The sequence below is a fragment of the Cydia pomonella genome, chromosome 15 (genome assembly GCF_033807575.1).
Source record: "Cydia pomonella isolate Wapato2018A chromosome 15, ilCydPomo1, whole genome shotgun sequence".
NCBI classification, from domain to species: Eukaryota; Metazoa; Arthropoda; class Insecta; order Lepidoptera; family Tortricidae; genus Cydia; species Cydia pomonella.
The window spans coordinates 1,572,607-1,600,096 of NC_084717.1; the positions used below are offsets into that span (position 1 = coordinate 1,572,607).

The following is a 27,490-nucleotide window of genomic DNA, read 5'->3' on the forward strand; positions in this document are numbered from 1 at the left end:
GCAGATCAGTCGTACGCGAACCACAAAGAAAATCGCGCGCACAATGAACAGCCTAGCGCGTAAACTTATAACGAGTGAATTAAAAAAAATAAAATGGCAAAGGAAACTCTCTATCAGTGCGTCTTTGAGGAAGGACGAGGATTTCATCATAAAGTCTTTTCTGCCGGAAAAGAAAATTCCTGATATAAAACTGCTGGATAGGGTTTGGATGGAATCCGCGGGATTTAAAAAGTTTGTTGCATTGGTGAGTTTATTTATCGTATTTAATTTTTAAAATAAATAAATTGTCTCAGTGTGGTGGAAGGAACTTTATAAAATGTTTGTAAAAAAAAAACTTTTTACAAGGTTCGTTATTATTTAGTAAGTTTTTTAAACAAATATTGGAGAGTTTATTCGTTATTTCTACTACGAATTCGGCTGAATTATATAGTTGGAATATTATCAAATTAGGTACTTATTCAAATGTTTATCTTAATAATAGCAACAAATAATAAATAACCGGCCAAGAGCATGTCGGGCCACGCTCAGTGTAGGGTTCCGTAGTTACTCTTCCGTCACAATAAGCTAAACTGGAGCTTAAAGTATAGTAAATTGTTAACCAAGGGATGAAACGGTACCTTTCACCTGAGTTAAACAAATGGGCAAATTTGCATAATCAGTACCTATTTAATTAAAATAAGTCTTTTTACTATGAAGGGAAAACTTTTTGCGATAACTCAAAAACAGCTAAACTGATCATGTCCGCTATAGTTTTCATTTAATGTCTTTCTTAAGCTCTACTTCCACGATTTTTTTCATATTTTTTGGACCTATGGTCATAAGTATATTTCATAAGTTAGAGGGGGGGACCCTTTTTTTTTTTTTTCGGAGCGATTATCTCCGAATATATTCACTTTACCAAAAAATGTTTCTTGAAAACCCTTATTAGTTTTGAAAGACCTTTCCAACGATACCCCACACTCTAGGGTTGAAGCGAAAAAAAAAATTCACCCCCACTTTATGTGTAGGGGAGGTACCCTAAAAAAAAATTAAATTTTTAGATTTTATTGTACGACTTTGTCGGCTTTATTGATTTATATATCCATGCCAAATTTCAGCTTTCTAGCACTAACGACCACGGAGCAAAGCCTCGGACAGACAGACAGACAGACAGACAGACGGACATGGCGAAACCATAAGGGTTCCTAGTTGACTACGGAACCCTAAAAATAAAATATTAGGTTTATATTAGTAAATAACAATCACCTTTTTTTTTCTAGTTTCGTTTTCTTTTTTTTTCTGATGTAAAAAAGGAGGTTATCAATTTAAAAGTTTTTCGGAACTTTTCACAGATGATGTATTTCCGTTGCCGCTATAACAACAGATACTAAACAGAATAAAATTAATTTATATAAGTGGAGCTCCCATAACAAACGTGATTTTTTTGCCGTTTTTAGCTTAATGGTACGGAACCCATCGAGCGTGATTCCGACTCTCACTTGGCTTGGTAGGTATCACGTAAAATGTTTGTAAATATTTTTTGGAAGTTTCGCACATAACACATTTACCGCTGAGCTACGGTCGCAGCGCTACGTTGTAGCCGATAACATGGGTTTCCCGGTATGTAGCGGAAATGCTTCGTAGAGGCAAAACGACAACGTATCGTGATTAGCGCTGAATGGGTTAAGTAATAAAAATAGGGTAAAAACATACTTACTTATTCATTTTTTTTTAATTGAGCATAATCAAAAGTGAGACGAAGGAACTGTCATACCGACCATCCATATTGACGCGATAAGTATAGACAAGTATAGACAATGGGAGGCATAGAGCATATTTATGAGGGATATGTATATGGAGTGTGGAATTAAAAGGAGTGAAATATCCGTTTGTTAGTCGTATACCTCGAAATCAAAAAATCCTTGTAGCTTTTCACCTATTCGCGTTTCACCGTGTTAGCGTATTTTGCTGTAGCGTGTAATATCGGTGGTATATTTTGTTAGTCGCATATATTTTTAATAGAATTTTACAACAGTAGCAAATTTTAATGTAGCATGTATTTTCAATAGCCTATTTAGTTAGCAGCATATATTTTCAATAGATGTTTACAACAGTAGCAATTTTTTATGTAGCATGTATTATCAATAGCCTATTTAGTTAGCCGCAAAAATTATTTGTTGCATTTTACTGGGTCGCATATTGCTGTAGTGTATTGTATTAATCGTAAAAAATTGGCTATATCACTGGGATATAATACGGTCGCTTATTGACCTCACGAAAAAATCACGAGAGATCACGTTGGGGGAGGGGGGTATTAGAAAACCTCAGGTGTATTTTTCTATGGTGAACGAAACTAAGAAAAAATATCTACCACATACTTTTTCTCGGTTTTGTTAAGCATAAATCTTCACTTGTCACTTCAAAATAGCGATCCTAAACAAGATTTACTCTATAAGTACAATACTATTTACCTTAAAATTAGTTCGAACGAAAAAATAAAAAAGATTACACGCGAGGTTACGTGGGGGACGGGAAGCCAAGAACCTCATCAAATATCACCAAGGGGGAGGGGGGGTCAAAAAGTAACCGAAAAAAAGTTGAATGTTCTATTCGTCCTTTATGTTTTCTATATATATTTAAAGCTAATGCAATTGGTTTCAATATTATCAACCAATTAAAACTGTGTTTTTTTTTAGCTCCAGTAATGGAATGTATGGCGCCATTCATTTTCAAAATAACAAATATCAAAGAAAAATTAAACTTAAGCAGCTCTTTAGCTCTTGTTTATAGTAAAATGTTGCCTGATGGTAAATACTTGTTTTACAGGATTTATCTACTTATACCATTCCATTACTGGTGCCTGTTCCATTATAGGGGTGTTTACTATATGTAGTCACCTGCAATAATTTACGGGCTGAATATATAGGTCATATTGAGGTTGAGCAACTTTTACTATGGGACCATTCCCGAAATCGCGAAAAAAAATTAGTCTCCCATAGATAAAGTAAGTAAGACAGCCAAAATGTATGAAGCAGTCAATTTTTTTTCCGCAATTTCGGAGTTGGTCCAATAGTAAAAGTTGCTCAGTATGACCTACATATTCACCCCGTTACGGGTGACTAAATACACACCCTGTATGAATCTTTCTCCCAAAATGTCGACCGGTCTGGCCTAGTGGGTAGTGCACCTGCCTATGACGCCGATGGTCCTTGGTTCGAATCCCGGTAACGGCATGAATTTGTGTGATGAGCACAGGTTGTTCCAGAGTCATGAATCATGACCTGTGCTCATCATCATGAATGTTTTCTATGTATTTAAGTATTATATATATATCGTTGAGTACCCATAACTCAAGCCAAGCGACTTCGTCAATTTGTGTAAGAATGTCCCTATAATATGTATTTATTTATTATTTATTTAGGTATCCGTGCCTCCCGCTTGAGAGATAACACCCTTGTAACTCAGCCCTAATCAAGTGAATTTCTCAAATAGCAGCGCCATCTATCGCGCCACTCGAGTACCAAAGTCGCCGGGTTGCCAGCGCTTATTTTTTTAAATGTAGGTGTTTTTACTAATAAAATTGCAATACCAAATTGTGTGATGATCACGCCCTCTTTATATTTATCAATTATTCATTCATTCGGATTTTTTCCCCCACAAAACCGATGTCTTTGTTTCATTTGTTTGTGTAAATAGTTATATAATTCATATATTGAATATAAATTACTTTAATAGTCCATTGTTTCTCGTAGGTTAGTAATCAATACCTTTTGAAATATATTATGTAATTACAAGTAAGTAAATATTCTTTATTGCACCAACAATTATACATTTAAAATAAACACACACACACACACACACACATATATATATATATATATATATATATGTCTTATACGTTTGAAATATTATAAATAAAACAAACAAAAAAAGCGGCCAAGTGCGAGTCGGACTCGCCCATGAAGGGTTCCGTACCATTTATGACGTATTAAAAAAAACTACTTACTAAATCTCGTTCAAACCAATTTTCGGTGGAAGTTCGCATGGTAATGTACATCATATTTTTTTTGTGTGTAAAACCAACCCAAAATGTATTGTTTTTTTTATTTATTTTTGTGTGAAATTCTTAATGCGGTTAAAAAATGCATATACTTACCAAGTTTCATTAGTATAGTTCTTACAGTTTCGGAAAAACGTGGCTGTGAAGTACGGACGGACAGACAGATATGACGAATCCATAAGGGTTCCGTTTTTTGCCATTTGGCTACGGAACCCTAAAACATACAAACAATAATTTATTCGCAGAAAAAAGGGTAAAGATTACATGTGTTAGTGTAAAAATAGTACATTTCGATGCTAGTGCGTAAAGTATGTCATTACTTCACGAGTACCGAGATAGTTTGAGGCTAGGTCGATTTCTGTAAGATTGTCCCCGAATATTTTTTTTTTCCTAAAAAACTGATCGGCGATTGGCTCTAGTCACACCTGATGGAAAGTGAAGACAGGGCCTAAGATGGAGCTCACCGATTCAGTAGTAGCCTATTTACTCTTGCTTTTTATTTATTTATTTATTTCCAACTCCATCAACAGTATTATTGAACGTGCAACATTTTAGTAAGATACCTAACATAATCTTCATTGGTAGCATACTGGTAGACGTCAAATACAATTTTCTACAAGAAACATGCAAATTTCACATTACATTACAGTACGAAATATACATAGTGTAGAAATGACAGTTATTCATTAAAAAAAATACGTAGCGGGAATTCCATGATTTCGTTAAAAGTATAAAAGGTTTTTGTGGGTAGTCACGATTCCAAATTTCTTTTATAGGATTTTTGAGATGGTGCAGTAGAGAAGGAAGCCAATTATAGGAACTCACAGGTAGTGATATAATACCTAATTTTAAACCTAGATTAAGGTATGTCTGTGAAGTTGGCATATCAAAGTCTAGCAGATCACGTTTTTATTGGAGTTCTATTAGCATGCACCATAGTTCTAGAGTTCCTGATACTTTATATCAATAGTTCTGGCGTTTTTATCATAAAAACCAATACTATGGATTTTTACCAAATGATATGCTAACTTCACACACTAGCATATCATTTAGTTACAAATGGAATAAAAAAAATTGTATTGCCTTGTCACGTGACAACAAAGAGTTCCTGACACAAAAAAGACATCTCTGAGACCATTCCTTACAATTATTAATTATTTTTGAATACAATGATATGCTAACTTCACACGTGTTATGCTGATGTAATTTTACAAGGCACAGACATATATTTGGTTTCAAACGATAGCTCTTGCTCTATTGTTCGTAGAACTCAGGAGTTCTCGAAGTTCTCGGTCCTAAATCAAGCGAGCGAGCCAGAAAAAACTTAATTTTAATAATATTCAATTTTAACAAAATTCATATGAAATATAGAAAAATATATTTAAAAGTTCTAGGTATTATTTGCGTATTTATTTATAGCTGAGAGTCTAATTAAAAAAACAAAAGGATTATCCGGCCCCTGTCTCACATTTATGGTTAAAAAAATATTATCATTGAAATTTGGATTTTTTCAAAATAGAGACGTGATATGCTGAAACATTTTTAGCAGCATTAGGCTTGATTTTGGTCTCCATTGATAAACGTGCGTCTGAATTGTATAAAACAGAGGAGTTCTAGGCAATTGATAAAGTTTAAATATTAAAAACATAAAATAGTTTGAAATTTCGATTTCGTCAATATTCAGGTGTGATCTGCTGAAACATTTTCAATAGATATAGGCTTGAATTTGGTCTTCAATGATAGCTGTTAGTCAGTAGTATATAAAACAGTGGAGTTCTAGGCAATAAATAGACTATAAAAGTAAAATAAAAAATTAAGTTTGAAATTTCGATTTCGTCATTATTCGGGTTGATCTGCTGAAAGATTTTCAGGAGATATAGGCTTGAATTTGGTCTTCAATGATAGCTGTTAGTCAGTAGTATATAAAACAGCGGAGTTCTAGGCAATCAATACACTATAAAAGTAAAATAAAAATTAAGTTTGAAATTTCGATTTCGTCAATATTCAGGTGTTATCTGCTGAAAAATTTTCAGGAGACATGATTAAGGTTACGCCTATCGCAACCAATATGAACAAAATGAATACAAATGATACCTAATAAGAATGAGGATAATTTGGAAGTAACAAAGATACTAACATAATGAGGACCAGATGAACTCGTGATGATATGATGAGGAGAGGTACGATAGATAGAGGTTATATACGTATATAGATAGATACATACTTAAGTTCCTGTAGGTGGAATTTTTTTTCTCACTGTCACGGAACGTGAGCGAGTGCGACTAATTTAAGTACCCGGGATCGCGGATATCATGGTTTTAAATATTTTGTTTGTAAGTTAACACAAAAAAAGAAATCGGTGAGTTTCTTTTTTTTGTGTAAAGATTTCTACAAATTTTTAAAGTGCGTTTTAAACCGCGTGCGTGATTTTTCTATCAAGCGAAAGTAAAAAAATCAGGATTCAAATCGATGAAGTTAATATAGGAAGAGATTAAGGTTGCTAATTAAATTTTTGGTAACCGTAATGTGATCTAAAATGCGCTACGTTTTTTCAAAACTACGAACTACGGCATTCAAAAAAAGTTCAAAACACAAAAATTCAACCTACCTCCTTAATTCATCTTATCCAAGGATTCGTTAACGTCACTTTTAGATTACAGGTAAACATCATTTTAACAAGGAAGTTAACATTAAGATTAGCGATCCACGGACGTGACCTCTGACCGAGACGTGACGAATTTCAATGTTAAATATACAGTTTGTAAATCCAATACGGACAATAACTCAAACCAAACATAGAATTTACCTGTGTAGGTAAATAATCATGAATTAAGAAGTTTTTTTAAGTTATACTTAATTACGACCAATCATTATTTTTTTAAAATTTACCAATCAGAAATGTACATGACATTACCTTACCTTAAAGGGTCATCATTCATCAACGCGCATGTAATATCTCTGGTATTGCAGGCGTCCATAGCTTTCGGTGACTGCTTACCATAAGGCGAGCCGTATGCTTGTTTGCCACTAACGTGGCAAAAAAGTCTATGATTTTTAAGTACGTTAAGTACACTACATTGTACTTGTACTACAAATGTTTGTCTTCTAAATAAATAAAAAATTACGACATACGAGCTGTTCATAGTAACTTTACATTAAAAAGCTCGTATCTCGTAACTTGTGTGTTGCTTTACATTGCGGGCCGAATCAATTCTTATGGTTCATATTTTAATTGTATATCTAAGCAAAAGTTATTTTTTAATATGCTTCTTAGGTCTTATGCCAACCACCGTTTAAAGGTTTACCCATATACAATTTATACACTGTATTTTCCTACATTTTATCGTAATACTAATTACGATACTAATAATTGCCTACATTTCTCATATATCAGTAATTCAGTACCCCTAGTGTAACTTTGATCGACATCATAACGTGACGAACGCGTTTGCGTTAAGTGTCATTTTGTATAGGATTTTGAGTTTCCAAAACGTCCCGCTTGGCGCGCTCTTTCGAAATTCAATACAAAATGTGTCACGTTTGGAAATCGAATTTATTTACACTAGGGGTACTGGATGTGTCACAACCATGTGCAAAAGTTAAGCGTTTCCAGAAAGTTAAATATTATGATACTTATTTAGAAATAAGCAGCTTTTTCATTTTTTTTTCAGCATTTTATTTTCATTCGTACTTATATGTATAAAAAAAGGAAAAAATAAGTATTAGTAATGTTTTGCACTTAGTTGTGACAAGTCATAAAATAAATACCGTGAAACTAGCCAACTTTGCAAGAACGAATTTTCAAAAAAAAAGACAATTTATGACTTGTTTTGCTCGTGGTATTAAAAAAAATTACATTGTTCTTTTAAGAAATCAACAAAAATGATAGCCTTTGTCGGCGGTCGTAAAAATAAATCAATTGACACATCTGTCATCAATATCGGCACAATAGTTTTCAAGTTACGGTGTATGGAAGGTTGGAGGTAAGGAATCCAATCTCCATAGACAGAACTGATGCAAAAGTTTCCAGTTGTCAGCTATAAAACATAGTTCCAAATCTCTCCAGAGTAGCGCTATAGTAGCTAAGAACTGTTATTGACGGAGTGAAGTGCGCTGTCTATGATTTGATTTTTTTTTTCAAGTATTCTAGGTATTGTAGCGCCACCTTTTAAGGTTTTTTGATACTTTTTGGTATATGGAGATTCCATTCCTTACCTCCACCTTCCATAGTTACCGGTGGAAGATGTCAATAAGTTGAAGCGCTGGTGGCCTAGCGGTAAAAGCGTGCGACTTGCAATCCGGAGGTCGCGGGTTCAAACCCCGGCTCGTACCAATGAGTTTTTTGGAACTTACGTACGAAATATCATTTGATATTTACCAGTCGCTTTTCGGCGAAGGAAAACATCGTGAGGAAACCGGACTAATCCCAACAAGGCCTAGTTTATCCTCTGGGTTGGAAGGTCAGATGGCAGTCGCTTTCGTAATAACTAGTGCCTACGCCACATCTTGGGATTAGTTGTCAAGCGGACCCCAGGCTCCCATGAGCCGTGGCAAAATGCCGGGACAACGCGAGGAAGAAGAAGAAGTGGAAGATATCAATAATGGCAGAATTATACCTACGATATTTCCGGACCAACACCTTCAAACCTCATGAAATGAGCGTACTGCCATTTTAAAGGCCGGCAACGCACTTAAAACCCCTCACGTCTGCTCATTGCCTCCTGTATCGTAACATATTTAGGTACATAAATAAATAAAAAATAAATAAAATAAATATTATAGGACATTATTACACAAATTGACTAAGTCCCACAGAAAGCTCAATAAGGCTTGTGTTGAGGGTACTTAGACAACGATATATATAATGTATAAATATTTATAAATAGGTACTTAAATACATAGAAAACACCCATGACTCAGGAACAAATATCCATGCTCATCACACGAATAAATGCCCTTACCAGTATTTGAACCCGGGACCATCAGCTTCGTAGGCAGGGTCACTACCCACTAGGCCAAACCGGTCGTCAAAATGGTATGGTCTGATGGTAAGCAGTTACCATCAGGCGATCCGTCTGCTCGTTTGCCTCCTATATCGTTACATACATTCGCAATTATTTCCATACGGCTTGATTCTAAGAATGATTAAGATACGTTTAAGATCTTGGAAAGATCTTTAAAAGATCGATAACTAAACAACATGTCAAAATTGTTTATGATATGTTTAGTTGATCGCTGTGATCCCAATAAGATCTATCTACGATATTTCTCACGTCAAAGTGACATTGGTTGCCCGAATCGAGCTGCTTCTGTCTATTATACGATATACAATATCTAAATGAGAACTTATCTTAACCTGAACTTATCGTTATCGTATCTCATTCTTTGAATCGGGCCGATAGTCAGGTAAACATACTAGGTCAGGACACGTCAAGGTAACAGACAGGTTTACGCATTTTTAGATGTTAGATATAACATGACGTCACGCTATTAACCTTGGTCAAAGAGAATTTGTCAAAGTAAATTTTGTGGTCAACTACATTTACTGCCATTTTTCGACACAGGACTAAAACTCTGAATGACATATGGCTATTTGACCCAAGTTTTTTTACTGATTAAATATCAAACGGTGTCGCCATCTCCTCGAGTATAGGCCAAAGGCCATATGTTCGAGCATAATTTTTCTTGATATTGCAGGCACATTTTTGCTTTGCTTATCTTATACGGAGTTATATACAATTATATATCTTTGCCTTGGCAGTATTTAAAACTAGGCAGCCTTTGCAAGCAGGTTTTACTTTTAAGAATAAGTTTTTGGCAAAAATTTAATTTTTTTACAAGCTTTTATTGCTAACTGTACTTTTCTTTCCACAGGCAACTAATACTCATCAAGCCAATTCTAAAAATCCCAAACACAATAAGGTTGCGTTTTTTATCACAGAGTTCCTTTAGCTACCTCCTGTCTCCATCATCAGATCAGCTCATAATATTGCATTGTCGCACGACTTACATATGTATGCAAATTTACTGCTTCTTCGAAAACCGGGAAGTGGGTCTCTTTGTCTTGCAAGATTTGACCCGTACATACATAGGAACATTGCATGTTAAATAAAGGCTAGTCAAAAAGGTGACAGATTGCGACTGTATCGAAAACGGGACTTAATCAGTTTAATCATGTACGAGTATAATAAAGTTTTAAAATCACTTCCGACGTTTCGAGGACGGCATAGTCCCCGTGGAGAAGGTTGGCTAAAGTTGCCATCAATAACTTGTAGCCGCGCGAGTCGTTCACACGGTCGACACACAACACTCACGATGTTTGGTTTTTCAACAGCCGATATTCGTTATTGCTTACTTAATGATTTTTGTTTCATTTTCATGCGGATGAGATCCTAAAACCATCGTTCTTTCAAAACCAGTCACAATTCACATCAAACTCTGCAGCCTCACAAAGATGAAAACAATTCTACTTAATAAGAGAAGAAGATAATTTAGTTCGAATTTACATAAATTACAATGGCGTGTACATTCAACAGATAAGTGGACAATCATTTGCTAAATGATACCTATTGATGCTGAATTATTTTTTTTTTCCTACCGTATGGAATCTTCTTAAGATTGAATGTCGAACAAGACAGAATTATAATTAAAAAATATTTATTGACAATAACAGATGATTACTATAACATGATAAATATTTTAATTATAATAAACACAAATGGGTGGAAAAACAATTAAAAACTTAAATTAAAAACTTATAAATAAAAAATTTGTCCCAGATCGAGACCGCTTGGCAGGGTGCCCAGAAGGCTGGCTGCATTGCCCCTCTGGATAGCAATGCTTATCCGCTGGGCGAAGTACAGGCCAGCCCTCTGGTCACCCGAAGCCTCTATGAGGCGTTTTGCTAACTCCTTATAGAGGCGGCGCGCGCTAGGCCCCCACGGCCCTAGGGTTTCAACCCCAAACGCCGCAAATATGTACCAAGGATGCTGGCGGCATTTCCTCGTTGTATCGCAATACTGATACGTTGTGCGAGGAAGCCGCCAGCTCTTCGGTCACCAGTTACGTCGAATTATAATTTGTGACTTGTTACTAATGTTCGTCCTCAAGTTAAACAGTTTAAGTAAGTATACAGCATAGTTCTCATATTTTTATCTTTGGATCTTCCTGTACCAAAGAAGGCCCAAGCCTTTATTTAAGTATATGAAATTTTGAAAGTAGGCAAGCTGCCTGGCTCAGATACCTTAGGTGTAGTTTAGCACATGGTGTACGAATATTTATTTCACGTCTTGATTTTACGGCTTTGAAGCCATTCTTTTTATTTTATTTATTTATTTCACGGACCGAGAACACATGGAAAAGCTACTGGTCCATGAAACACCTCATGAGAGGGAGACCTACCTCTGTCACTCAAACGTAGACTCATGGACATGTGCATACTTCAAGTCTTCACTTACAGTGCCCAGACTTGGTCTTTGAACTTCTTGACAGAAGCTCAGAAGTCCGAACTCGGGGTTTGCCAAAGAGCTATGGAGCGCAGCATATTAGGTGTTAAACTAAGGGATCGCATCCGGAACACCACGGATCTAATCTAACGAATCTAAACGCCGTTTTCGTACTCGTATATATTAACACTAAAATTTATTTACGTAGGTATAAAATCTCTTTTTATAAAACTTCTACTCAATTTCTCCAAAATATCAAAAATGCACACCGTTAATATTCAAGTTTTCACTTCTGCCGGCACTCCCGGAGTGCACCCCGTTGTTTTTTTTTCGTTTTACTACACACTATGCCATTACAACATTGATGGTAAGCGATTACCGCCGCCCATAGACACTCGCAACACCAGAGGGGTTGGTGCGCTGCCAACCATCTAAGTGGTGAAGATGGAAATGTTGTCGCGTAGGGCGATGGCGGAAAGAAGCGGCAGGGATTAATCCCAACAATTCTTCGGAGCACTCCCCGTTATACATGCGATATATATATAGAAAATGCAGAGCTAGGTTACTGTACGCAGCGCCAAGGAGTCAAGTCGATCTGAAATATGCTGTTAGCCAATAATTCGAGTCGTTAATTATTCCAAACATACATTTGTAAATTTATTAGTACCTATGAAGCGAAGGTCACGACGAGGGTAGTGGATGTAGGTATCAACACCATCTGAACAATTAACAGTGTTTGAATCTAATTACTGTGCAAATGCTAGATATTATGTAAACATTTACTTGCAACGTTCCTGATAATTGATGATACACAGCTTAAAATGTGACAATTTATCTCCATTATGATAGTGTTATATCATATATAACTATTGTACAATCTATAGCTGTTGGTTCTCCGAACAATAAATAATAATAATAATAATAATATGTTCGTGTATTATAATAGTAATAATACAAGATCACAGAGCCGCCAGACCTTACTTATTTTCTCGTGAATAAAATGTATGGGATAATATACTTAGTGTTAGTACCTATGTACTTTTAAGAGGCTGTCAATACCTAAAGCGCGCACACTGTCTATTTGTATCTCTGAGTAAATGATATAGCACTGTCGCATGTTACTGGGCCTGGGCAAGGGAATAATAAGAAAAATATTAAAAAAAAAATGGTATTAGTGTAATATTTTACTCAACAGCGGTTTAGATATAAATGTTTTGAAATTGTGATTTTAATTGCAGACCCATAAGTCAAAACAATAAAGACATAGAACCGTTTAATTGTGATTTTAAGAGCCCTTAATCCTTGGAGCGTTCTCCGATTTCACGAAATAACGCTCGATAGATGGCGTTGGCGCTCGTTACGCGAGCGCCGGCAACGTGACGCGCGTTTCAATGCAGACTAGAATAATCTTGATAGTTTTCAATATAATTTCAAGCAACATTAATTTTAGTGTCATATGATATCATATGGGCACTCTTTATTTTATTGTATATGCACAGTAGTTTTTTTTTTTATCTACACTACTACTAAGTGTACAGACTACAGAGTGTACTATAACCCTTGCTCTTTATTCTGTCTCTTTTACACCAATGGAAAATGAAGAAGTTAGTAAATGACTGCAGGTATAAATAAAGTATATTAGTGCGATAGAGAGACAGATAGTGTTTCGTTGTCGTATCGTAAACGATTGGCATGTTGGCCACACACTTGCTTGGTGCCTAGCCAAAATACCAATCGTTTGCGTATATTAGTGCGATAGAGAGAGAGAGTAGTGTTTCGTTGTCATATCGTAAACGATTGGCATGTTGGCTACGCACCCATGATACCTAGCCAAAAAGCCAATCGATTGCGCATATTAGTGCGATAGAGAGACAGATAGTGTTTCCTTGTCGTATCGTAAACGTTTGGCATGTTGGCTACGCACCCATGCTGCCCAGCCAAGATGCCAATCGTTTGTGCATATTAGTACGAGAGAGAGACATATAGTGTTTCGTTGTCGTATCGATTGGCATGGTGGCTACGCACCCATGCTGCCTAGTCAAGATGCCAATCGTTTGCGCACATTAGTGCTATAGAGTTTCAGTGTTATTTAAAATCACGTTAGGGTTTGTATTATTATTTTTGACCCGAATGAAGTCCATCCAGGTTCTTATGATGGAGTCAGGAGTTGGTCACCAGAACTCCTAATCTACTCATTATAATTCCATCGTGTTTGGGCTCAAAAGATTTTCCCTGACGAACACCATCGATCTAGATGAGGTCCAGGGTCTCATGACGGAGTCAGGAGTTGGTCACCAGAACTCCCCAGAACTCCTAATCTACTCATCATAACTCCATCGAGTTTGGGCTCAATAGATTTACCATGATAAGCACCATCAATCTAGATGAAGTCCAGGGTCTCATGATGGAGTCAGGAGTAGGTCACTAGAACTCCTAATCTACTCATTATAATTCCATCGTATTTGGGCTCAATAGATTTGCCCTGACGAGTACCATCGATCTAAATGAAGTCCAGGGTCTCATGATGGAGTCAGGAGTTGGTCACCAGAACTCCTAATCTACTCATTATAATTCCATCGTGTTTGGGCTCAAAAGATTTGCCCTGACAAGTGCCATCGATCTAGATGAAGTCCAAGGTCTCATGATGGAGTCAGGAGTTGGTCACCATAATTCCTAATCTACTCATCATAACTCCATCGTGTTTGGGCTCAATAGATTTGCCCTCACGAGCACCATCAATCTAGATGAGGTCCAGGGTCTCATGATGGAGTCAGGAGTTGGTCACTAGAACTCCTAATCTACTCATTATAATTCCATCGTGTTTGGGCTAAAAAGATTTGCCCTGACGAGTACCATCGATCTAGATGAAGTCCAGGGTCTCATGATGGAGTTAGGAGTTGGTCACCAGAACTCCTAATCTACTCATTATAATTCCATCGTGTTTGGGCTCAAAAGATTGCCCTGACGAGTACCATCGATCTAGATGAAGTCCAGGGTCTCATGATGGAGTCAGGAGTTGGTCACCAGAACTCGTAATCTATTTATCATAACTCCATCGTGTTTCGGCTCAATAGATTTACCCCGACCAGCACCATCAAATTACCATTATGATGAACAGATTAGGAGTTCTGGTGACCAACCCCTGAGTCCATCATGAGACCCTCGACTTAATCTAGATCAATGGTACTCGTCAGGGCAAATCTTTTGAGCCCAAACACAATGGAGTTATGATGAATAGACTAGGAGTTCTGGTGACCAACTCCTGAGTCCATCATGAGACCCTGGACCTGATCTAGATTGATGGTGCTCGTCAGGGCAAATCTTTTGAGCCCAAACACGATGGAGTTATGATGAATAGACTAGGAGTTCTGGTGACCAACTCCTGAGTCCATCATGAGACCCTGGACCTGATCTAGATTGATGGTGCTCGTCAGGGCAACTCTATTGAGCCCAAACACGATGGAGTTATGATGAGTAGATTAGGAGTTCTGGTGACCAACTCCTGACTCCATCATGAGACCCTGGACCTCATCTAGATCGATGGTGCTCGTCAGGGCAAATCTCATGAGCCCAAACACGTTGGAATTATAATGAGTAGATTAGGAGTTCTAGTGACCAACTCCTGACTCCATCATGAGACCCTGGACTTTATCTAGATCGATGATGCTCGTCAGGGCAAATCTATTGAGCCCAAACACGATGAGGTTATGATGAGTAGTTTAGGAGTTCTGGTGACCAACTCCTGACTCCATCATGAGACCCTGGACCTCATCTAGATCGATGGTGTTCATCAGGGCAAATCTATTGAGCCCAAACACGATGGAGTTATGATGAGTAGATTAGGAGTTCTGGTGACCAACTCCTGACTCCATCATGAGACCCTGGACCTCATCTAGATCGATGGTGCTCGTCAGGGCAAATATTTTGAGCCCAAACACGTTGGAATTATAATGAGTAGATTAGGAGTTCTAGTGACCAACTCCTGACTCCATCATGAGACCCTGGACTTTATCTAGATTGATGATGCTCGTCAGGGCAAATCTATTGAGCCCAAACACGATGAGGTTATGATGAGTAGTTTAGGAGTACTGGTGACCAACTCCTGACTCCATCATGAGACCCTGGACCTCATCTAGATCGATGGTGTTCATCAGGGCAAATCTATTGAGCCCAAACACGATGAAGTTATGATGAGTAGAGTAGGAGTTCTGGTGACCAGCTCCTGACTCCATCATGAGACCCTGGACCTCATCTAGATTGAAGGTGCTCGTCAGGGCAACTCTATTGAGCCCAAACACGATGGAGTTATGATGAGTAGAGTAGGAGTTCTGGTGAACAACTCCTGACTCCATCATGAGACCCTGGACCTCATCTAGATCGATGGTGTTCGTCAGGGCAAATCTTTTGAGCCCAAACACGATGGGATTATAATTAGTAGATTAGGATTTCTGGTGACCAACTCCTGACTCCATCATGAGAACTTGGACTTCATCCGGGTCAAAAATAATAATGCAAACCCTAACGTAATTTCAAGTGAAAATGTGTTTTTCAGAAAATCGCAGCCAAATAACACTAGACCTTACTCATAGTGTTGTGTTCCTGCCGGTGAGTAAGGTTGCCAGAGCTCAACGAGGGGTGGGAGGGGGTTAGGGTCGGCAACGCGCATGTAACTCCTCTGGAGTTGCAGGCGTACATATGCGGGCCGTATGCTTGTTTGCCACCGACGTAGTATAAAAAAAAGTAACACTGAAAATCCATCAATAAGCGAGTCTGTTGTTAGGCATACTATTATTAAGATTTTCTAATCGCAGTATATAGCACTTCTCGGAACTCCGTAGCTGATTACGAACACAACGAATGCCTGACAATCGAGCACAGGTCCGTCCTCTAAGCGCGCTCCGCGCGGACTGAGAGCGGGGCGTCGCTGCTGCGTGATTTATACGTGTTTTAAAAAAATATAAATTTACGGCAATGTAGGTCCCATAGTTACGATTTTTTTTTTATAGGTTAACATAAAGTTACAGTTTGCTATAATATTATTTTTAAAGCACAATAAGCATACAATTTGCGGAAATAAAATATAATAAAACCCTGTTTTCGCCAAAAAAATGAAGAAAACTCGGAAGGTATTTTATCAGTTTTTTCAAATGAATCTTCGATTGTTAATCATTCCAGCCCCTCGTACGAGATATGTTGAATCAAATTGTAGTCATTCATGTACCAAATGATTCTTGTTTATAGCAAAATTGAGAACCGAAACGCCACATCTCACTGCAAAATTTGGAAAAGACTCCCAAAAACCCTCATTAAAAAAGAGGTTTAAAAGAGAAAATGAAAATTTGAACTGTTGGAGCCCCTAGTTTAGGAAACGATTATTTAAGTACGTTATCAGTTTTTGAATAAATACTAATAGTTACGTCGTAATCTTGAATGAAAAAGGAAGCATTTTACAAAATACGCTCGTCTGTAGGAATAAGGCCTCTTAAGACCAATCTTTGCAATTATTTTCTATCGAGCCGATTTCGTTCAATCATGTATCGAGTACAACCACGGTCTTTGAAATATAATTAATATGAACATATATTTTTCTTACTTGACTAAAACAAATAGTCTTTATTAAAAAACTGTTTAAGTAACATCAATTTCAAGGACATTGGGTGTTGACAGCCTCTTAATGTCTGCATACTTGCTATATGGGCCCGACGGCCATTTTTGCGGTACAAGGTGCTAAAGGTTGGTAAAAATATTACAAACTTTTCTCAATATTCTCGTGGCTGATTTTTATGTGTGTTTTAGAAAACATTGTTAAAAAAATTATCATCAACATTGCCAGACCATTTCCGTCGGCGATAACTATTACCAGAAAAAAATATTGTAACTTTACTTATATTCTCAATCTTGATTTTTATATATGATACTCAGGGAACTAATACGGTTTGTAAGTAGCCAGACCAATTGCAGGGCCACCAGCCCCCAGACCCACATAAAGTTTATATATGTATGTGGTCTAAAAGTCTAAAAATAAAAACTAAAATTATTTTTGTTTATAACGTAACTTGTTCCAGGAATGTGCCGAGACCAAAAAATCGTACACATACGAGCAACTTCAACACAACACGGACATCTTCGCGACATCTCTGCTAAAGAAGTTCGGCTTGAAGCAAGGCGACATCGTGGCTATCATGCTACCCAACTGCCCGGAGTTCGTGGTGACAGCTCTAGGGATTATACAGGCGGGGTGCTCGATGACCACTATCAACCCTATTTATAAAGAATGTAAGGTTCATTTTTAATCATACTTAGGCGTATGTCACTCAGGGCCGCGCAGTCTGCACCAGATCTGGAGGTCTACCGCGAAAACCGAAATTCGCAAATTGCGGGGATCTTTCTCTTTTACTCTCACTAAGAAGTAATTAGAGTGACAGAGCAAAATTCCCGCAATTAATGAACTTCGATTTTCGCAGTTATAGCCCTGGTGTCGCATAGCAATATGTGTAACTGAAGCAATATGTCACTGCAGAAACAATTAGAAAAATGCTTACAACACATAAGTATGTATAATTTGTCCAATCGGAAACGTTTCGGCACGTTCGGTATACCTAAATCGGTATTTTGTTATGCAGTGAACCTTCTGTACACCGTACTATTATTTATTCTGTGGTATAGGTAGTAGCTGCCTAATTACGTATCTGATCTACTTAGTTCAATACAAGTATAAAAGTGCCAAATTCATAAAGACGAATGTTATCCTCCTTAGTTTCCGTAGCAATTATTTTCATCGATTTAGAACTGTTTGTTCTGAATAAAATTGTGTACAATATTTTGTACATGTATAGCATACGCTGAATCTAAATCTTCTTCCTCGCGTTGTCCCGGCATTTTGCCACGGCTCATGGGAGCCTGGGGTCCGCTTGACAACTAACTAACGCTGAATCTAAATGTAAATTTAAATTATTTGTTGTCAAAGTTAGGGAATCCAATGGTGTCAGATTATTAATTTAGGTAAGGCAAATATTAAATTAGTGCGACAGGGAAAATGGGGTGAGTAGGGATTACGAGGGCAGTTGGGTTATGAATGGGGTGAGGAGGAATGACAGAGGGGTGAGTTGGTTTTTACAGGCTACTGCTACGTAAATTATGTAATTCTAATAACGAATCAAGCTTTTATAATGTTCATTATCCCAAAGTGTCGATCCAACAATTTTCAAAACTCACCTTAGTGCTACCACAGCTGGGATTTCTTACTTTTTCGTGTTTATCTTTAAAGTTATGAAATGGAACTACATAAAATCATAAAAAAAACTAAAATTCAACCGAACCGGAACGTTTATTGTGTACGAGTATAAAAATCAGTCTGCCACATGTAAAAATAAAGTTTTATCGAGGTTTGAATGTCAGTTCTACTCACCCCATTTTACGGTATGTCCTATTAATTTATAAATGTAATCATATGCTAACTCTTCAAAAGGCGTAGAGAGAGCGTAGATTAAACAGACATACAGGTCAATAAAGTCAGAGAAACGGTTATATACCTTCTATATATTATATAAATATCAATGTAGTTTGAACTGCTGACGTTTAATCTATTTGGATAACCCAAACAATAACATCTCAGTAATTGACCAATCAGTGAGTAGTTATATACATATTATTATTTATGTGCTATACGTATATGGTTACTGAATAGATTGTCCATCAGAAAAATAATACACAATTACGCCATTTCAATTGTGTAGTTTATGTGACTGCTACATAATGAAAGGCATTAAAACACAAGTGTGGGTTTAAGAAACGAACGAAGTGAGTTTCTTAAAAGGACCACACGAGTGTTTTAATGCCTAATTATGTAAAGTTACATACACTATTTTATCTACACACATATGATAAACTTTCTCTGATATATTCACTAACCTAAATTACAGCCAACATTGGAGCATCGTCTACACACATATTATAAACTTTCTATGATATATTCACTAACCTAAATTACAGCCAACATTGGAGCATCGTTGCTCTTTTGGCGGAACTCGCGGATATGTGGCGGCATCGCCGAAATATCTTTATCATTAATTTACAAACGAAACTATTGCTATAGTTACTTTAAAAACAACAAAACAAACTCATGTTATACTTAGAATATAATATAATAGTAAAACCAGAGTAGAATAAGTAGAATAACATTTATTTGTATAACACAGGTGATACTAAGGGTCTTAATATACAAATAGAAACTCTGTGCTTTGCATATGGCCGTGCTAATTTGTTCCTTAACTAACTTAAAACTAATTCAATTTAGTTATTGCAATGAAGCAATTACAACATTTTCACAGACAAGAAATTTGTTGTAACACAACAGTTTATCTTAATGTTGGACATTATTTACGGATTTTTAAGGCATCATAGAAGGTTTATGATATGTGTGTAGATAAAGTCTTATGATATGATCTAGTAAGTAGGTACCTACTACTCTTTATCACATATTAGAAAAGAAAAACAGTCACAATAAAGCGGGTTCAATGACTATAATAATCCTGAATGTGATGATACGAGAAACGAGTAGATAATCTTTATTGTTTTGTATCGACGGTTTATTACCAGCTTACAGATTATAACATCTCAATATCAAGTTGCCACACATAGACGGTGTTCATTCCAATGTGAAAATCTCTACTAGTTCTAATACTATACAAAACGTCACTTATACAAAAAAAAACAAGTTATCCTTAGATGTGCCCGACGCGTTTTCTGCTAGGCATGCTAGCGTACGCATCGCCAGAAACGAGAAGCGTAGCTCACCCTAGGTGTCATTCATAATAAGGTGGATTGTGTAGACCTGGGGCATCATAGGTGTGGAGCCCTTCTGTGTAAAAGCCTACCCCAAAGTGTTTCTTTTATCTCTGTCTGTGGCTGTATCGAGTCACCCTTGCCCTGAGGGCCTACCGCGAACCACGTTCGACGTGTTGTCTCTCTGTCGCACTTGTAAATTCGTACGTAAGTGTGACAGGGAGGCAACACGTCGAACGTGGTTCGCGGTAGGCCCTCTGCTGTCGCTTCTATCGCGTCCACCTTCCTGGCGCGCGGACGGCCTCCGGCTCGGATTAAAATTACTAATACTTATATTTTATTTTTTATTACAGTAGAACTCACCCATCAGTTGTCTTTAACCAGACCAAAACTAATCGTAACGAAATCAAAATGCTACGAAACAATAAAAAAAGCAATGCATAATGCTAATCTTGATATGAGAATTGTAATAAAAGATGACACAGAAACAGCTATACCAAATGGTACAGTCAGATTCACAGAAGTAGCAGAAAATGGTGAAATAGATAATGCCCTATTAGAAAGAGTAGAAAAACGCAAGCCTGATGATATAGCGGTCATTCCATTTTCAAGCGGGACAACTGGTATGCCGAAAGGAGTGGAGATCACTCACAGGAACGCCATTGCGGCTATCGAAATTATGTCCGAGGAAAGAAATTGCTATCCTATACTTGCGACTGGTAAGTTTGTAGATATCTTTATTTCAAGGAAACTGTGATGTATGTGGGTGCATATAGCAGCAGTGGGACGTATATAGGCTGAATTATTATTATTATTTAAATATCTTAAACCATACTTAACAAAAAATAGGTAACATATAAGTGGGTAGCGCTAGATTTCTTTGTCTCGATTAAATATTGTAATTAACGGACGTGTGTTGTTTCTGCAACCCTTAGTCGGACGCCGCTCCCTTCAATATGGAGGATGATGAAAGAGTGGTTTTAATTTAGGTGCCTTTAATTTGCCGCGCTAGAAAATATGTGGAGCGCTCCTATTGGTGCTTTTGAAAAGCCTCCGAATACTAGCCGAGCCCGACGGCTGCGTTTAGCTACTGCATTGATTTTTATACAATAATAAGTTGCATTCGCAACACCTATTTCTCAGAAACATACAGTGGGTAAATTCCATATAGGCAAACCTATAAACATAAAAAGAGAGATAAAGCTCGGGGTCACGGAGGTCATCGAGAAGCTATACAAAGTCGTGAAAGAGGCGGAACAGGAGAGGAGCCGACTGGGAACGCGACCCTTGCCCACGGGAGGCAAAGCCTCCCCGCAGAGGGCATTAAAAGAGGACCAGCCCGCAGGACAGGTTCCTGCGGCCCTGACCCTGGGGTCAAGCCTTATAGAAAAGATCGAAGAGCACGCACAGCGGTTGGAAGAAAATAACAAAAAGATGCAAGAGCTGAGGACGGCCATGGAGGTGCAGAGAGAAGCCCTCGAGAGGGCGGCAACAGCCCACGCCACATACGCAAGTGTGGTGACAAGGCGCCCAGAACAAGTAGTAGCGGGAGGGCAAACTCTGCACTCCATGATCGTCACGGCGCAGGACGAGACTGAGACAGGAGAAGAAGTCATCGAAAGAGTTAGACAGGCAGCAAAAGAGAAGGGAGGCGTGCAGATCGACAAAATAAAGAAAGGCAAAGACAGAAAGGTGATCTTGAGCTGCAGAACAAAAGAACTGAGGAGAGGAGTAAAGGAGAGTCTGCAGAGAGAGGGGGTCGGTCTCCGGGTCGAGGACGTGGAGAATAAGGACCCCCTTCTGATACTCAGGGACGTGTTGCAGAGCAACACTGACGAGGAGATACTCGAGGCTCTGAGGAATCAGAATGGGGATGTCTTCGGCGGACTCGACCAGGAGAGCAACAGGATGGTAGTAAAATACAGGAAAAGGGCGCGCAACCCACACCTGACGCACGTGGTCCTCACGGTCTCCCCGCAGATATGGGGAAGGGCATTAGCAAAGTCTGTGGTCCACCTGGACATACAGAGGGTCAGAGTAGAGGACCAATCTCCTCTGGTCCAATGCTCTGTATGTCTAGGGTACGGCCACAGCGGTAAGTATTGCAGAGAGTCCGCCGTGAAGTGCGGCCACTGTGGGGGACCACACATGCGAGGGCAATGCGAGCAAAAAGCGGCCGGCATGCCGCCTGCTTGCATAAACTGCAGCAAGTCAGGAGCAAGAAACATAGAGCATGACGCCTTCGATCCGGACTGCGCGGTCAGGCGAAAGTGGGACGCCATAGCGAGAGCTAAAGTAGCGTATTGCTAAAGGCACTCTTAGCGAAAACTCGATAGCAAACAACATCCAGAGGCATGGAAAGCGAGGGCTCCTGGTGATGCAGGCCAACCTGCAACGCAAAAACCTTGCAACAAGCGAATTACTACTAGAAGCGGCGAAACGAAAGGCAGCTATAGCCATGGTCCAGGAGCCCTACGTCGGGGGAGTGGGGAAGATGAGAGGTGGAGGACCTGCAAGGGTGTACCAGAACGCATCAGACGAGGAGGGTCCAGTCAAGGCTGCCATAGTCATTTTTGACGCAGACCTTGACGTGGAGCAAGACCCTGAACTTACAACCAACAACATCGTGGTCGTAAGGATTCGGTCTGGCGACTGGTGCACCACTGCAGTGTCCCTCTACTGCGAACCAACCACCCCCATTGATCCATACCTAGCCCACATAGCAAAAATTCGGGACAAGTTGGGAACGAAGGGTATGCTATTAGCGGGCGACGTCAACGCAAAGAGTGTCTGGTGGGGAAGCGCGTACACCGACTGGAGAGGCCAGGAGCTAGCAGAATTCCTTCACGAGCTGCAACTGCAGATACTAAACATAGGCAGCACACCCACCTTTGAGGTAGAGAGGCAAGGCAGGACGTACACCAGCATAGTTGACGTGACCGTGTGTTCGGCGGATCTCCTCCCTAAGGTATCAGAGTGGCGAGTAGACAGAGAGGTAACGGGGTCGGACCACAATGCCATTGTCTTTCGGTTGGATATGGAAAAAGGCGCATGCAGAACTACAGACAGAACCACACGCATATACAACACAAAAAAGGCAAGTTGGAATGAGTTTGATGACAAACTCTCCCAACTCTTGCAACAGAACAACATAAACACAGACAATATAGACGCACTGACAGACAAAAAACAACTAGACAACACAGTAAACACATACACAGCACAAATAACACAAGCATGCGCCCAGCACATACCACTGAAAGCCAAGAGCCAAAAACTTACCTTCCCATGGTGGTCCGACGAACTGTACCAAATGAAGAAGCTTGTCAACACGAAGAGGAGAAGGATCCGATGCGCCGCGCCGGTCCGACGACAGAAGGTGGTGCAGGAGTACCTGGAAGAAAAAGAAAAATATGAGACTGCGGCCAAGAAGGCCCAAACACGCAGCTGGAAGGAATTCTGTCAGAAGCAGGATAAGGAAACAGTGTGGGACGGGATATATAGAGTCCTCAAAACAACAGAAAGGAGAACAGAGGACCTACCGCTAAGCAAGGAGGGGAGAGTTTTGGGATTGGAGGAGTCAGCACAATGGCTCGCGGAGAGATTTTACCCAAAGGACGACCGACAAGGGGATGGAGCTGAACACCGCGAAACGCGAAAGTTGGCACTCGAAATAAATAAACCGGGTCATGCTGAGATACATGACCCGTTATTTGCAGCAGGAGAGATGATGGCCGCGGTGAACAGCTTCAACCCCAAAAAGGCCCCGGGCGATGATGGCTTCACGTCGGACATATGTCAAAGAACAGTCAAAAATCACCCCACCGTCTTCCTTGCTGTCGCGAACAAATGCCTTGAACTGGGCCATTTCCCGACAGCATGGAAGAAAGCGGTGGTGGTGATTCTGAAAAAACCAGGAAGATCCGACTACACCGACGTGAAGTCATACAGGCCCATAGGACTCTTGCCGGTCCTGGGTAAAATTTTCGAAAAAATGATGATGACCAGACTGCGGCACCATCTGGTCCCAAGACTCAGCAAAAATCAGTATGGGTTCATGCCACAGCGCAGCACCGAGGACTCCCTCCATGTCCTAATGCAACACATTAAAACCAAACTGGAGCAAAAGAAAATAGTCACAGTAGTATCATTGGACATAGAGGGAGCCTTCGACAGCGCTTGGTGGCCTAAGATAAGGACCCGCTTGGCGGAGGAGCAATGCCCTGTAAACATCAGGAGGGTAATTGACAGCTACCTTGAGGACAGGAAGGTGGAGGTGAGGTATGGGGGCAGGAGGGCGGAAAGGGAAACGGAAAAGGGCTGTGTTCAGGGATCGATAGGCGGGCCCATACTGTGGAACCTCCTCCTCGACCCACTCTTGAGACGGCTAGAAGAAAGAGGCCATTATGTACAGGCCTTCGCGGACGACGTGCTGATGGTGTTCGACGGTGCGACGGGACTGGACATCTCGATGGAAGCAAATACAGCGCTCTCGCACGTCCTGGAGTGGGGTGTCAATAATAAGCTGAAATTTGCACCTAATAAAACAGTAGCCATAACGGTAACAAAAAAGCTTAAATATGACACCCCGGTCCTGGTCATGGGGGGGCGTGACATCGAGATGTCCAGAGAACTCAAAGTCCTCGGACTAACGATAGACGATCGTCTCACATTCAATCAGCACGTCGCTAGGGTCTGCGGGAAGGCCCTAAACATATATAAAAAGCTTCGAACCGCCGCGAGAGTGAGTTGGGGATTACACCCGGAGGTGATACGCTCCATATACACCGCAGCAGTAGAGCCAGTTATCACTTACGCAGCCGCGGCGTGGTCACCTGCCGCGGAAAAGATAGGCACCCGCAAGGAGCTGGCGGCGGTGCAAAGGGGCTTTGTGCAGAAGCTGTGTGGAGCATACCGCACAGTGTCCCTGGACTCGGCCCTAGTACTGACCGGGATCCTGCCCTTGGACCTCCGCATACGGGAAGCAGCCGAACTGTACAAAGCCAGAAAAGGCCTGACCCGAGCGTTGCCTGATGATAGGGAGGTGGAGATTGCGTCAAGGTACACAAAGTCTCCTCATCCGGCCCTTTGCCAGGAGCTGAGCTTCACGAGCCTTCCGGACCGTGAAGCTCTGGAAAGATATGCGGTGCAGGAAGTGAAAATATATACTGACGGCAGCAAAATTGAGGGCAAAGTCGGAGCCTCCCTTTCCATATGGAAAGGTGAGTGCGAAGACAAAGCCATAAAAATCACCTTAGCCAACTACTGCACCGTGTATCAGGCCGAACTCCTGGCAATACACAGGGCAACCGAGGAGATAAATAGGAGGGGTGAAGCGAGCTTCGGCATCTTCAGCGACTCGAGAGCTGCTCTCGAGACGCTGACGAACCGGGGCTCGCTCCACCGCCTGGCACTAGAGGCGAGACGCAATCTCCAAGCCGCTTCTGACCAGGGCAAGAATATCCTCTTGTTCTGGGTCAAGGCACATGCAGGACTCGCGGGCAACGAGCGGGCGGACGAGCTGGCGAAAATAGCAGCACTTTCGTCACGGAGGAAGGCGGACTACGACCGGTGCCCCATCTCATTCGCCAAGCGCTTCATACGTGATGAGACGCTTGGCGAATGGGCTGAGAGATACGCGGCGGGTTCGACGGCCTCCGTGACGAAAGTGTTCTTCCCGGATGCGGTAGCCGCATACCGGCTTGTAAGAAAGATTCAGCCGACGGGTACAATGACGCAAATAATGACAGGGCATGGTGGGTTCTCCTCGTACTTGCACAGATTCAAGCTCAAGGACAACCCATCATGCATCTGCGAGCCAGATAAAGAGGAGACGGTAGAACACCTTCTGATAGAATGCCCCGTGCACGAATACGCGCGCATGGAGTGTGAAGCCAGAATGGGAATAGAGATACGGAAAGAAACCATTTGCAGTATATAGAATGTAAAAAGGAAAGAGATATATTCTTAGAGTTCTGTACAGAAATAGTAAAAATTGTAAGAAATAGAAATAGATAAATAATATTATGTACTCACATATATCTGTTGTATATATTAGGAGATACATAAACTAAAATTGTAAATTAGAAAATAGCAAATATAAAACTGTATTAGAATTGTAAAAGTGTATTAGAATTAAGAAAAATGTAAAAGTAAAAGAGCAAAAATAAATGTAAACAAAGACTCTGACCTAACCCATGTCAGAGGACCATACCTCCCCCTTGATCCCAGAAGGAAATAAAGCAAAAGTAGCTCAATTAGCATAAGTAAATAAATAGACGGCAGCCGTGAACAGAATGAAAGATGATGAATGCAAGAAAGAAACGTATGAGGAATAAAAGTGCGAGAAGCAAAACAGCGAGAACTGGAATGAATGCGAAACTTAATAAAATAGGCTCCGATCCATGTGGAGGTAGTTAGCAAAAAAAAAAAAAAAACCTATAAACGGTAGTTAGCACCGATTTAGAGGTCTGGAGGCCTCGGGTAATAAAGGAGTGGAGGCCCCAAATTATTTAATGGTAAAAATAATTTATGTTTAAACTTTTTGTTTCTCGATCTTTTCTTTTTTGACTCACTGTAAACTGTACCTCTGTAAATTCCATTCACCACCGTTTCTTTTTAAATTGTTTACTCTAAATAATTGTATATTATTATTTTCAATTGTAGTATTGTTTTTTTTTTACTTGTAAACCCTATTATGTCCACCACAAGACAGGCTATGCCTAGTGTGGGGGCCAGCATAAATGTAATACTGTTATTATTTTATTTCTGTAATAAAACATTTGTATTTGTATAAATAGGTAGCTTCTAAAATATAAAAGTCTAAAATCTGGAAAAAAAATCCTAATAAAATGGTAAATTTTCCGAAGTATATTGTGGGGGCCCCTCTTTTGTGGAGGCCCCGGGGCTGTAGCCCCGCTTGCCTTCCAGTAAATCCGGTCCTGGTTAGCATAGGACTTAAGAAGTGCTTATATTGAGATAACTTTTGCCTAGAAATACAATGAAAATATTAACCATACAACATAATTTGGCCCGCAATGTAAAGCAACACACAAGTTACAAGATACGAGCTTTTTATAATGTCATTTTTAATGTCATGTCATGTCTCATAATGTTTGCAGTAGATTGCTGCTCGGTAAATTATCAGAAAATAACAATGGGGTTATTAATTATTATTAAGTTTAACTTTAAAAAAAAAACGTAATTCATGATTACTCGGGTA

The 27,490-nt window shown here is 39.7% G+C and overlaps 1 protein-coding gene across 1 annotated transcript in view; it reads left to right on the forward strand.

The window, feature by feature from the left end:
* The window catches only part of LOC133525514 (uncharacterized), a 39,978-nt gene continuing 12,488 nt past the window's right edge, over positions 1 to 27,490 (forward strand). Inside the window, exons 1-3 of the mRNA XM_061861777.1 lie at positions 1 to 244; positions 17,550 to 17,760; positions 20,622 to 20,987. Of these exons, the coding sequence (XP_061717761.1) occupies positions 44 to 244; positions 17,550 to 17,760; positions 20,622 to 20,987 (778 nt within the window). The 5' untranslated portion in view covers positions 1 to 43. The remainder of the gene's footprint in view (positions 245 to 17,549; positions 17,761 to 20,621; positions 20,988 to 27,490) is intronic.